The sequence below is a fragment of the Macaca fascicularis genome, chromosome 2 (assembly GCF_037993035.2).
Source record: "Macaca fascicularis isolate 582-1 chromosome 2, T2T-MFA8v1.1".
Lineage (NCBI taxonomy): Eukaryota > Metazoa > Chordata > Mammalia > Primates > Cercopithecidae > Macaca > Macaca fascicularis.
Window position 1 is genome coordinate 184,240,237 of NC_088376.1, and position 13,431 is coordinate 184,253,667.

The 13,431-nt window shown below is 37.5% G+C and overlaps 2 protein-coding genes across 28 annotated transcripts in view; one reads left to right on the forward strand and one right to left on the reverse strand.

Moving 5' to 3' along the window:
* DCBLD2 (discoidin, CUB and LCCL domain containing 2) overlaps positions 1 to 4,101 on the forward strand; it is a 92,716-nt gene extending 88,615 nt beyond the window's left edge. For all 6 annotated transcript variants that reach the window (XM_005548335.5, XM_005548333.5, XM_005548334.5 and 3 more), the window contains one exon: positions 233 to 4,101. In XM_005548335.5, coding sequence (XP_005548392.1) covers positions 233 to 702 — 470 coding nt within the window. In that variant the 3' untranslated portion in view covers positions 703 to 4,101. The remainder of the gene's footprint in view (positions 1 to 232) is intronic.
* Positions 4,102 to 4,822: 721 nt separating this feature from the next.
* ST3GAL6 (ST3 beta-galactoside alpha-2,3-sialyltransferase 6) overlaps positions 4,823 to 13,431 on the reverse strand; it is a 52,583-nt gene continuing 43,974 nt past the window's right edge. For 19 of the 22 annotated variants that reach the window (XR_012431741.1, XM_065539273.1, XM_005548329.3 and 16 more), the window contains 4 exons: positions 12,089 to 12,275; positions 11,849 to 11,986; positions 8,040 to 8,192; positions 4,823 to 6,359 (listed from right to left, as the gene is read on the reverse strand). Coding sequence is in view for 18 of the 22 variants with exons in the window: in XM_005548329.3 (XP_005548386.3) it covers positions 6,273 to 6,359; positions 8,040 to 8,192; positions 11,849 to 11,986; positions 12,089 to 12,275 (565 nt within the window). In the remaining 4 variants the exon portion in view is untranslated. The remainder of the gene's footprint in view (positions 6,360 to 8,039; positions 8,193 to 11,848; positions 11,987 to 12,088; positions 12,276 to 13,431) is intronic. The other 3 variants (XR_012431742.1, XR_012431738.1, XR_012431739.1) reach the window with 2 other exon arrangements.

Here is a 13,431-nt window from a genome sequence, read left to right on the forward strand (position 1 = left end):
GTGAAAACTATGCAGCATTACATGAATGAGACTTTCTGGTATATTGTTACTATGAGAAGTACTAGACAGTATGTTTAATTTTAATTTTTGAAGTTCTTGCAGATTAAGTATTGATGGCAACAAAAGTACCCTAAAGAATGTTTGCTTTTGGTGTAGTCTGCAGCCGCCACCCTAAATTATGCAATCCCTTTACTAGTAAAATGACTTCTCTGTTGTTTTGTGATACCCACAGAGTATGCTCAGCCACTCGTAGGAGGAATTGTTGGTACACTTCATCAGAGATCTACCTTTAAACCAGAAGAAGGAAAAGAAGCAGGCTATGCAGACCTAGATCCTTACAACTCACCAGGGCAGGAAGTTTATCATGCCTATGCTGAACCACTCCCAATTACGGGGCCTGAGTATGCAACCCCAATCATCATGGACATGTCAGGGCACCCCTCAGCTTCAGCTGGTCTGCCCTCCACATCCACTTTCAAAGCTACGGGGAACCAACCGCCCCCGCTAGTGGGAACTTACAATACACTTCTCTCCAGGACTGACAGCTGCTCCTCAGCCCAGGCCCAGTATGATACCCCGAAAGGTGGGAAGCCAGGTCCACCTGCCCCAGACGAATTGGTGTACCAGGTGCCACAGAGCACACAGGAAGTATCAGGAGCAGGAAGGGATGGGGAATGTGATGTTTTTAAAGAAACCCTTTGAAGGTGATGCTGCTTTTTACAAAGCATCGTTTTAAAGCACATGGCCTTTTTTTTTTTTTTTTTTTAATTATTAGTGGTAGTAATATATAGAATGTATTACATATCTGTCACTGAAGTGGTTGGGGAAAATGTGGTGACTGAGGTACAGGAAACTACTAATCTTGCCATCTTGCTTTAAAGGTGTTATGGTGGCACAGTTACTGCTCGCCTGTTAAATTTCAAATGTCCTGTTTGATACTACTGTAGAACACTATTTTTAATACAGAAAAAGCTCCCTATAATGCACTTCAGAGAAATGAAAAATCACTGAGAGTATTTATTACCAATGCTGCAGGTACATTAATGAACTCGAGATGGCTCTGTAAGCCTGACTGGCAATAACGCACGGTACTGTTCTTGAAATACCTAATGGCTTGAAATTCTAGTCTTGTTTGTGAAAGATGGGTACTATCATGATTTCCTCTTTTATTCCTATATTCTTTTCTGGATTATGTTTTTTTAAATAATTACTGATATAAGCATTGTTTTGATTGCAGCCGTATCCACTTATCCATCTTAAGATCTCTAGCTGGGATTCTCTGACTTGTAATGAGCAGGGGGATTGCTTTTTCACTTTGTGACACTCTTTAGAGCTTTAATGCTTCACAGTATATGGCCTGGTCTCGTCCTTGCGTGTTCCACTTGAGGCCCTTGGTGGCTTGCCCCATTCTTGTGTTTGTAAAATGTTTATTTCTGATGAGTGATGCTTGCCTTAGTCTCATGAATTCAGATCCCTTCATGTCTTTAAGTATGCTCCTCTATGTGTAAACAGGAACAACTTGACGATTTGAAAGCTTTAAAGGAGATTCTTCTCCCACCTCCAACTTTATTTACAATGGGATTTTTCCTAGGAGAGTTATGAAAAGTTGAAGGCTTCTAAGGGAGTGCTGTAAACATGATCCACTTACATTTATCACAGTGAAAGGCAAAATTATTCACTCAGAAGTAATATAAATTACCTCTTTAAAAAGTAACCAGAATTTGTCCTTTTGGGTTTTATACATTCACAAAATATACTTTTTTCTTGAGTCTCAAGGTATTTTATATTTTTAGTCAGAAAAAATTTTTCATTTCAGTTTTCCATAAACTATTACACACAATATAAACCTAACGTGTATTTTTCAGGACTGCATGATCGTGCACTTTGTCTATGTGGTAAGAGGTTTGAGTAATCCTGTATGTCACCTAGGAACAGACATTATAGCTTCCTAGCAAATGAATATTCATGCCTTGTTTTTGATACCTCCTGGCAGCTTCCATGTCACCACTTGTTCATACCTGCCCAGAGCTAGTTTTAGACACAGCAAAATTGAAACCCTCTGTAATTTATTAGCCAACAATGTAAAACCATCTTTAAAAGCCTTCAGACTGGCAACATGACATGAGCAGTTCACCATATGATAAAAATATATAAATCTGACATTCCCTCTTCCATAAACCTTTGTCTGTAGATTTAATGTAGAACAGTACTTTTCCATAAAGTTCAAGTCACTTCTGTTGGCCTGAGCCACCAGATTATGTTGTTGCCAGAATTCACTCAATTTGAATAAAGATGAACAGTGTTTGTTTTCTTGCTTCCATGAATTATATCAGTATTCGAAAACATGGCTTCAGAAAGAGCACTGTTTATTTCTGCAGGCTTCCTGCCCTTTTGTGGTATGGTTTTGTTGGCCTTATTTTCACTGGTTTTTCCTTCTCCGGACTTTGAGGCGCAATTTCATTCATTGAAAAATCAATACATATTTTGTTTCAAAATGTTTGAAACAAAAGACATACATGTTAGACTTTTATGAAAACATACATGGATGTGTAAAGCACATGTATTATTAACGCAGTCATCCCTTTTCATGTGGGAAGAGAGCAAACCAGTTGATTTTTTTAATTCATCCTTAACACAGAGAATATACTTTTCCTCAAGTAATATACCTGTTTGAAGCTTTAAGAGAGATGTTTTTGGTAACTATTTCATTTTCCCAAAGAAGTTTGCTATTCTTATGTTAATTGTGTATACCTGATTGATTGTTTTTTCCTGGAGGTTTTTGTTGTTGTTTAGTTTTGGTTTTTTTTTTTTTAAGAGGCAAGTGTTTCTGAAATGATGCATATTTTAAAACTCAATTCATATTGCCACTGTGCTGTCCTTGAACTACCAATAATTTTTATAAAATATCTAGTTTTTACTACTTTTATATAAACTTTACTTTCCAGATGAAGAGCTGAGCCTGATTCAAATGGTTTTTCTGCTTTGTACTTCTTTTTAGTTTATTGGTTTTTATAGTAGAGGTTTTCTTTTTTTTTTTTTTTTTTACTACATTTATATCTGATACATATATAGCTTTGGAGACAATCAAGTAACAACTGAAAATGTGAAAGTAACTGTATCTGACAAAATTCCCTTGTATTTTTATCCTTTGCTTGCAACATTTAAGACTTAAAGTCACTGGTGTATTGGATTAAGTTTTTTCTTATTAATACAGTTATAGAAATACATCAGAGACACAACAAATGTGGCCATTACAGGTTTCATAAAATTACACTGACTTGGCTGTTACTTGATCTTAGGAAACAGCACAGTTTAAGATATTGTGAATTCTGACTTATACTTTATTAAATGCTGTAAATCTAAATAGATCCTGTTGTATGTGCTGGGTCTAGTCCAGTTTATTTAAGTCCACGTTTCACTGTTTGCACTTTGCATTGAACAATGGGTTTATTCACTGATGTAAATGGTTCGAGTGAAGAATTAATGCAGTAATTACGACAACACATACACTTGCCTCTCCCCATCCCCAGAAGAGGGGAGCAGAATCCGAGCTTATCTAAATATGAATGTGGCCACAAAGCTGTGGAAAGTGACAAAGCTTGAACACCTTTGCCCTGGCTCAGCATTGTCACCTAGAGAGCAAGAGGTCTATAGAAACATGATGTCAGATGAGACGATTCTCTGCTTTTTGGTTCTGAACTTGAAGTCCCTAAACTGCAAGATCTAAGAGTTGGATGGTTATTAAAATGCTTTTAAAGTCCACTGTGGCACCAATTCTCATGTAATCCAACTTGATTTTTTTTTTTTTTTTTTTTTTTTTTTGGTGGCACTGGGCAAAGTGGAAACAAACATGTATTGAAATACATATTGGAAATAAAAATGGTTTGAGCGTCAGTGATATTCTCCCAGAATGTACTTTTCTTACCTCGGCATGTACTGTAGTCACTCAGTATTTGTATATGTTGCTAGAATTTAGATTGTAAAATAGTGAAATTTTAATGTGTTCATTTGTTTTTAATAAATTGTATATATGTCTTGCTCAGATTATTTGGTTTAAATAAAACAACCTTGAGGTTTGTAGCTTTTCCTTATACTATAAAATGCCAGATTCTTCGATTTTAACATCACTCATTTATGGCCAATATTGTGCTTCCAGCAACATTTGAAAATGCCACTATTGGTTTTTACTTTGACTTTTTCTATGACCAGCACCATCCTTTTTTTAAAAAAGTAATTTCACCTTTTATTTTAGATTCTAAGGGTACATGTGCAGGTTTGTTAGATGGGTATATTGTGTGATACTGAGGTTTGTGGTATGAATGATCCTGTCATCCAGGTTGTCAGCATAGTACCCAATACATAGTCTTTCAGCCCTTACCCTTCCTCCTCCCCTCACTCCCCCCACCCCAGTCCTCAGTGTCTATCGTTCCCATCTTGATGTCCTTGTGTACCCACAGCACCATCCTTTTTGAAGCCTGATTCACTTTATATCAACTGAACTTCAGCAGCCACACTGCAGCCTGTAGCTGTTGGTATGAGGGGAAAATCACACTGATTGATTACATGTGAGTCCAGTTCTGGTACCTTCCTTTTGCACCTCAAAGTTAGAAGAATCAAACTGTGGCACTCTGCAAACATATGCTGGTATTCATAGACATAGTCCATAATTAATGTCTGATCTGGGTTAAATCAGCTACTACTATTCTCCCCTTTATCCTGCTTTATAAGTACTGCATTCTGTTTCTGAGCCCGATCTAATGTATTTCACCCTTTATACACCCTCTTTAGAGAGGCAGGTTGGTTGTCAGTAATCAAGCCATGGTTTTCCAGTGTTTTCCATTTGTATTTATTGTTCAAAAGAGAGTAATTCTTTCTTCAGCTCATACCTCTTCTGACAACTTTTAGTTCCATCCTTATAACCTCTATTCTGTTCCTTCACCTCTCATTCCCCCACCTCCAGATGGCCTTTGGTTACATTTATTAAAATACAGGAAGGGAGACTACCTCACCACATTTGTAGGCTTGACTGGCTTGCATTGGATCAGATTCTCTGGTGCACCCTAGGTAGCAAGGCAAGCTTTCCATCTGAAGATTAGCTTTAATCATGGGAAAATGAGATTTTCTTTTTTTACCATTTAAATCCAAAAATGCCAACTTCACTATTTTTTTTGGAAGACAGTCTCACTGTCACCGAGGCTGGAGTGTAGTGGCGCAGTCTCGGCTCACTGCAACCTCTGCCTACCAGGCTCAAGCAATTCTCATGCCTCAGCCTCCCAAGTAGCTGGGACTATAGTGTGTACCATGACGCCCAGCTAATTTTTTTGTATTTTAGTAGAGATGAGGTTTCACACCATGTTGGCCAGGCTGGTCTTGAATTCCTGAGTTCAGGCAATCCAGCTCAGCCTCCCAAAGTGTTAGGATTACAGGTGTGAGCCACCATGCCCGGCCTCAGCTTGACTTTTCTTAAGCGTTTACTTGTTCTGTTATCTTACGTACCTTTCCTAATTTACTTCAAGTGGAAAACCTTCAAAATTTAATAAGTCAGGCAAAAAAAAATAATGTTCAAGATTTTTTTTTCCTTCTTGAGCTTGCCTAGCTTAGCTTCATTGTATAAAGGTAAACTTCATTTCTTTAAAATAATACAAAGCCATCAGACTTTAGTAATTGTATTCTTTAGTTATTTACTTAGCTAGAACTTTATGTTTAGCCTATTTCCTTTAACTTAAAAACACTGCCTTCATTGTACCAAATTACTCTTCACAATCATGGTTCATTTAATTCTGGGGTTGTCAGGGGAGAGCTTAAACCAGTATGAACTTAGATTTCCAGAGCCGAGCGGTTTCAGCTTGCCACATCAAGCCACATCATGTGATTTTCCACAAGCCATGTTTACAGTAGCCAAATATACTTCTCAAAATGTCTTACTACGGTCAGAATTGTTGTGGTAAACTAAATCCTTAGTAGGAAGTCATATCCCTTCAAAAATCTAAGATGAAGTTACTATAAAAAGACGTGTAAAAACACCTCAGAAAACTAGCTTATTTTAAAAACAATGCAATCAAAACTTATTTTCCCGATATCTTAACCTTTCTTGGTTTTCATAAGTTAAATATACAGTATTCACAGAAATTAAGCTGGTGGTTATGAATCACCAGGCAGCAACAGACAATAAACATAATTATTTGACGAGTGCATCCAACATATTTTAAACTAAAAATTGCAGTACAAAAATAAAACTAACACTGTTAGCATCATCTTCCGAGTCTGTAGAGTCAGTCTTGAGTCAAGTTGATTACCAGGTTTTTTTCTATAATGTCCTTCAAAAAGAGCTGCTCTGCAGTCACATTGTGATACGCGTTCTAAAGAAGAAAAATGCAGTTACCATCTTTCCCAGTCTCAACGTTGTTAGCAGTACCAATGGAATACTTCATATTTAAAAAGTTCTGAATGAAGAACTCGAATGTTAAGTAACGAGTTGCATGGACTTTTAACTTTTGATAGCCTTTTAAATTACTTTCCTTGCTGGTTCTTGTGCAAAAGCTTTCCCTACAGCCCACTCTTTCCACTTCAACTCTCACATAAGTAAGACTCCTTCATATCAAACCCTGGTAGACCGAATCATGGTACAATACAAATCTGGAGACCAAAATTTTGAGTTGTTCACTTTAATGGAAGAAGCCCCTAGAACTCAGTTTAAGAACAAACAAAAAAATCAGCCTGGAGATAAGAAACTTATAATGCCTAGTTCAGTTTAAGATGTGTTAAAAATTACTGTTCTATACATGAATATCTAAGTTTTCTTCCTGAGGAAGTTGTTTTAATATTCTGCTTTTTAGGTGACACTTGAAATACCACAAGTGCTACAGGAAAGTTTAGGGCCGAGGAGAAATGAGCCTAATCCAAAGTCTGTTGGGGCACCTAATTCTTGAAATACTTAAGTGCTTGTCTTACGTGGTGGGGACAGAGGATGAGGATGAGGTACAAAAGACAATACTAAAATCTAACTTGATTTATGCCACTTCCTCAGCTTATAGTGGGATGATTCAAGGGGACTCATTTCATGAGATATATCCCTATACTTTATATCAAGTAATATTTCAATATTAAAAGTATACAGATAACATTTTAATCCTATCACTTGTGATGCACTACTAATTTACATTAGAATTAGAAAACTAGGAAACTCCTTCCCAGTCAAGTAAAATACAAATCCTTAGTCAGGCACAGCAGCTCATGCCTGTAATCCCAGCACATTGGGAAGCTAAGGCGGGCAGATCACATGAGGCCAGGAGTTCGAGACCAGCCGGGCCAACATGGCAAAAACTCGTCTCTACAAAAATACAAAAAAAGAAAAAAAAATTAGCCGGGCATGGTGGAGGGGGTGCCTGTTATCCCAGCAACTAGGGAGACTGAAGCAGGAGAATCACTTGAACCTGCAGGCAAAGGTTGCAGTGAGCTGAGATTGTGCCACTGCACTCCAGCCTGGGCAAAACAGTGAGACTGTCTCAAAAAAAAAGAAAAAAAATTAAAGCAAAATTGTTAAAAAACAAAATACAAATCCTCACTATTAATCCCTATTCAAGAGAAGTGTGATCCAGTATGAAGGTTTGTAACCTTTTTGACCATGAAGATTCTCTTGTAGGGTTAAAATATTCTAGATCATCTTGTCTACTTATAAACAACTGAGAATAATTAAGCATAGCAATGCAAGGTGAATTTGTAATATCTCAAACACAGCAGGTTGGCTGAATTTCCATAGTGCAAATATGATAGAATATCTAAAGTAAGGTTCTGTACTTATATGGATTTGATGACACTTGGCAATAACCATGAGGCCCATAAATTGGGATTTGATGCTGTAGTAAAATGATCCTGTACATGAGTTCTAGTTGCAGCCCTTGGTAGCCCTGTAATCCCCATCAAGCCCTCAACCACTCAAAACCTGGTCCCTCAGTAATGAGTGTGAGAAGAGAAAATATGGGATTTCCATCCCTCAAGGATTAGTCCAAAGCATATGTATATTACCTAAAGTATATTACCTTATTCATCAAAGACATGGTGGCATTCCCATAGTAGTGCAAAGGACTCTTGAGGTCAGAAAAGTTGTATTTAAAACCAGCTAGGTGAACTTCGTGACATATGTAAAATGCCAATGTGATAGCAATAATTCCTGTTGTTGGGTGTTTAGGTTTCTGGGGGAGAGAACGAAAAAAAAAATTTTAAGCAAAAGGAGCTACTTGTTTGCAAAGCATATTTAGTTGGCCGAATCATATAAAACAGGGATTTCTAAACATTTAATAAGGAGAAAAATAATTAAGCTCTCATATAAGGCTCAAGCCCCAAAGAGTATGCATATATACCTTAACTCTAAAAAATATATAAACTGTGACTGAAATCTTAGGAAGTCTTTAAAATAAAATATAGCTGCGGTATTAGCCCAGAGGACAACTATCAAATGAAAGAATACTGTGAGGCTTAAGGAAGAGAATGTTGCTGTATTGTTTTAAAAAATACAAAAACATGATGAGTCAGGCCTCTTACAGCAAAAGCAAAGCCTGGGAATTTTGAACATGTATGAATTTTAAGGACAGCTTAATTTGCAAATGGATGGAATCATGATAAAAGACTTCATATAAATTCGCCTTTGAATAGCTATATTTTATACTCACCATTTAACTCTAGGGAAAGGCTAATCAAGCACTTCAATGACAAATTGTAATAGTATCTGACTAGAAAATAAATATTCCAAATGCAAACATAGCAATATCACAATCTCAACTGCACCATTAGTTTTTTAGAAAGAAAAACCAAGCATCCTCTTTTCCTTGTCTTACATATATCTTGAAAACCAGTCTGACAGATATTTGACAAGAGGGTCTTGGCTTCCAGAAATTGTAATTTTCACTGAGATGGGCTTCAAAGCAAAAAATAAGATATATCGTAAGCTTTTTATATAACGCTTTCAATAAAGTGTTTCTTATGGTTCCCATTGAAATTACATATGACTTAGTATGATTTTGAGGAAAAGAAAAAAAAATCGAAGAAGCACAATCAAATCAAATCAACTCCAGGAGGCAAACTTGTCTGAAAGTGTTAACTGCCTTCAGCATAAACTTTTCTTTATCCTGTGTACCACTGTAACCTAGAAGTCATTCAGCCTCAGTGATCCCATTACTTTTTCCTTCTCCTTGCCCCTTTTAATGTCTTCTACTTCCTTTCTTCACATCTTAAGAGTCCTTCGGCCGGGCGCGGTGACTCACGCCTGTAATCCCAGCACTTTGGGAGGCGGGCGGATCACAGGGCCAGGAGATCGAGACCATCCTGGCTAACACGGTGAAACCCCGTCTCTACTAAGAATACAAAAAATCAGCCGGGCGAGGTGGCGGCGCCTATAGTCCCAGCTACTCGGGAGGCTGAGGCAGGAGAATGGCGTAAACCCGGGAGACGGAGCTTGCAGTGATCCGAGATTGCGCCACCGCACTCCAGCCTGGGCGACAGAGTGAGACTCCGTCTCAGAAAAAAAAAAAAAAAAGAGTCCTTCATCCGTCTTTATAACCACTCCTTTATGTAGACCAGCTCTTCTGCAGCCATCACTCACAGAACCTATATTACCGCCTGACAAAACTCTCAGAAGAGGAATAAGCACTGCAGTCAACCTGTACCCACACCCCAGCAACAGAATAGGGCAGCAGAAAAATATGCTTATGACCCAACTCTCAAACAGGCATTAAGTATGCCCAGCAATCCAGTTACGTTTGACTAGTAAATTTCCATTCCTACTCTCCAAGATGAGAATGTATAACTTTGTATCCTCCAACAGCCCTACTCTCCTTCCTAATTTGACTATTTAATCTCTATTTTTTAAGGAAACAAAAGCAGTCAAAAGAATGACTTCATCATCTGAACTCCAAATCTACCATCTTACCTGTATCTTTACTCACATTTGCAGTGCTTATTCTCCTATAATGGATGAGATGTAACTTCAGCAACTTTTCACTAGTCTATATTTTATCCCATATCACTTCTCAACAATTTTACTTCTGTACTTATTTACTTTCTCCCCTCATCATCAGTGTTTCTTTCTGCTGAACCGCTCCCTTCAGCATATACACAGACCAAAAAAGAACAAAACACGCTTCTTCAATCCTGTATCATCTTCCAACTACTGCTTCATTTCTCTGATCCTTGTTCTAGCAAAAAGTCCACTAAAGATTTGTTGCTGCTTGCTCATGTCCCAGGTTCTCTTCAACCTAATTTAAGCAGGCTTTTTCCTTCTTTCTTGTTGTCAATATATATCACCAATATGACCTCCACGTTTCTGAAACCAGGGTTTATTATTTACGTTCAACCTCTGGACAGCATCCGATATGGCTGACTTCTCTTGAAATACTGCATTTGGTTTCTGGGACACCATGTCCTACTGGGACTTTGATGTAGCTACAGTTTGTTCTAATGTTATCACTAAGTATGTTCAGGGTCTTCCTGTGCTTTTGGAATTAAAGATATTACCTAAAATGAAGAAGCAAGAGATGTACCTGATCATACTTCACTTAGAAAGATAGGAACTGAAAAGTCACAAAACACACATTCAGAAGCTGTCCTTTACCCTCAAAATTACTAAGAAGTCAGCTTTAAAATCAAAACACGGATGCTTTTTGACTTGAGCATTCCACTTCCAGCAGTCTATCCTACAGAAATGCGACAAATGGTCAGAAAACCCCTATAAACACATGTACTACTACATTATTTAAAGAGAAGAAAATGTTGGATATATCTGAGTGTCTATAAATAGGGGAAGAGTTAAATAAAGGGAAAAAAGAAAATAACAATACCCATGGTATAATCATAATTATACTGAACAAACAAAAAGGGTGTGTGTTTATGAATGCATAGCAAATAGTCTGGAAGCACATAAAAGGTAGAAAAGCTTCAGAGATTACATGGGTTACAGAGGGAAGAGAAAAGAATGGTGACTTCCTTTTTGATTTTTAATATTATTTTCAGTGTGCAACACTAACTTATTTGTTTTCAGCATATAACACTTTTGAATTTCTTAATCACGATTTTTATCATGCTAAATATACATCATGAAAATACATGATATATATTTATTTCTTTGGATTTTTCCCTACTTTAAAAAGGGGGAAAAAACTCATTTCAACCAAGGTATCATGTTATACAGTTACTCAAGCTTCCAGGGAAAAATATATCTGCCACCGTATGGGTCTAGAGTATTGTTTTCTAGGGAAAGTAGGCAAACAGGAGTGAAAGTCAACGAGATTTCAATTTGAAGTTTCAAGAACTCTTTCAATACGGCTGTAACTGCCATTTCTTGAGAATTCAGTGCCAACATTTCCTCTGACCACAGAAATGTTTCTGGACTACTTTATTGTCCTTCCTCACCTTTCCTCTGGCTTTCCTGTGATATTTTTATCAGAGCATCTCAGACAGTTCTTTTCAGCTTGCAAAGCCATGCACTTGTCCTGAAGCCAGGCCAGCTACTCTGAGCACAAGCCTGCCCGTCAGCCCACCCAGTCAGACTCTCCTCACTGCAGAACACTGAAGACAGAGTTATGAAAGAAAAACTGTTTGAGCATGCGCAAAGAGACCCCAGGAAGGCCCTACAAGGGCAGGAAAAAACCCAACTTAAAATTATATTTCCTTGCAACATAAATGAAAAACATAAAGATAATATCCACAGATAACTACTTTCACTAACTCAGAGATGACCCTCAGAAATCATCTCATGAGATGATTTTTTTTTTTTTTTTTTTGAGAGTTCCCAGGACCCTCTATCCTACCCTCAGCCAGATCTGTAGTTTGAAACCATGCAGAGATAAATACATACCTGATTTTTGGGAAACACTTTTGGAAAATGAAGCAGTTCATAAGCTGCTGTTCTAATAATGAAAGGATCTAATATTCGGATTTGATAAGGTTTATAAATCAGGTTTAAGGCTGGTTTCTTCCAAAAACCATTAGTGTTCTGAAAGTAAGAATATAGAGAATAGAACAGTGTGGCTGTCTGTTTTTTAAGGAAAAAAAGCACTACAGGTAATCTGAAGGCAGAACAATTTTGCCTACTTACTATTTTGTCACCCATCAACAATTCCAACAGCCACCTTAAATCATGTGGCTTAAAAGCAGTGAGAATCACTGTCGTATTAGGGTCATTGTGAATGGGATCTGAAAAAACAGATTCTGGATAAAAAAGTCGGAAGGTTGTCCTTCTCCCAACTTCTTCTTCGTGTCCTAAAACAGGACCATTATTCATTCTGTGGATAGTAAAACATACAAGATATGTAGACCAAGTGCAGTATGTGCCATTTCCATCACAGTTCTCAGAGGTTTCAGAGTTGGACAAACATCAGCCTTTCTCCTGCACTCTGAAGCCACAAAGCAACAGATCAATCTTTCACACATAATGGCCAAGAGGATCATTCCTTTTCATTAAATCATTGGTTGATCAAAGGCAGAAATACTCATTTGTATTTGAAAATTAATTGTGGAGCCAATGATAATTCAGTCTTCCCTCCAGGGGAACTGAAGACTAAATTAAAAAAATGGGAACCCAGAGCCCCAGGATACCAGAGTTGAAAGAGACCTTGGAGGACAAGCCCCTGGAGAGAAAATTACTTGCTCAAAGCCACACAGTCATATAGCACATGGATGTGTGTGACTAACAGGTAAGAAGAATCACATTTCAGTTGGTTTAAAGACCCATCAAAATTGTTGTACTCTGAAATCAAGGTAACAATATAAATTTGCTATATTATATTCAAGCACAACCAAATGAATGTCTATTGCTAGAGTAAACTAAAGAACCACAAAGGATCTACTGTTGAGTTTGTGTATGCTGAAAGTCAAGGTTGGACATGCACTATTTATGTACACATTATGAAGGAATGCTATAAAAAAAGAAATGCTGTTTCCAAAACAGTGTCCCCAAGGAGGATAAATACTGTTTTGCCCTTTGCCACTGACTCTATGTAATATAAGACGAACAGACTTAATAACACTTGAGATGACTTTCAAAATATTGTACCCGTGGCATTTTCCTGTAAGGGCTTCCTGTGGCTCTAAATTATCAGATTTAGACAATTATGGGTAGAGAAACCTGTGATTGCTCTAAAATTGTTTTGTAGGTAAATTATCACAGCTTCCTCAAAATGGATAGTAAACAGAAAATAAGGTGACTTCACCATGCAGAAACCCTAGGCAGCTTGTAAGCCCACAAAACCCCCAATACTGCCAAACCATCCTAATGTATTGCCTCAGTATGCTAACTTTGCCATTCTTTAAACTATTCACAGCTACTCCTAACACACACACACACACACACACACACACACACACCCCAGATGATGACCTTATCTCAACCTTTCACTAAAAAAATAGAGATAGAAAGGGCCGTATTTTCCCCTCACTACA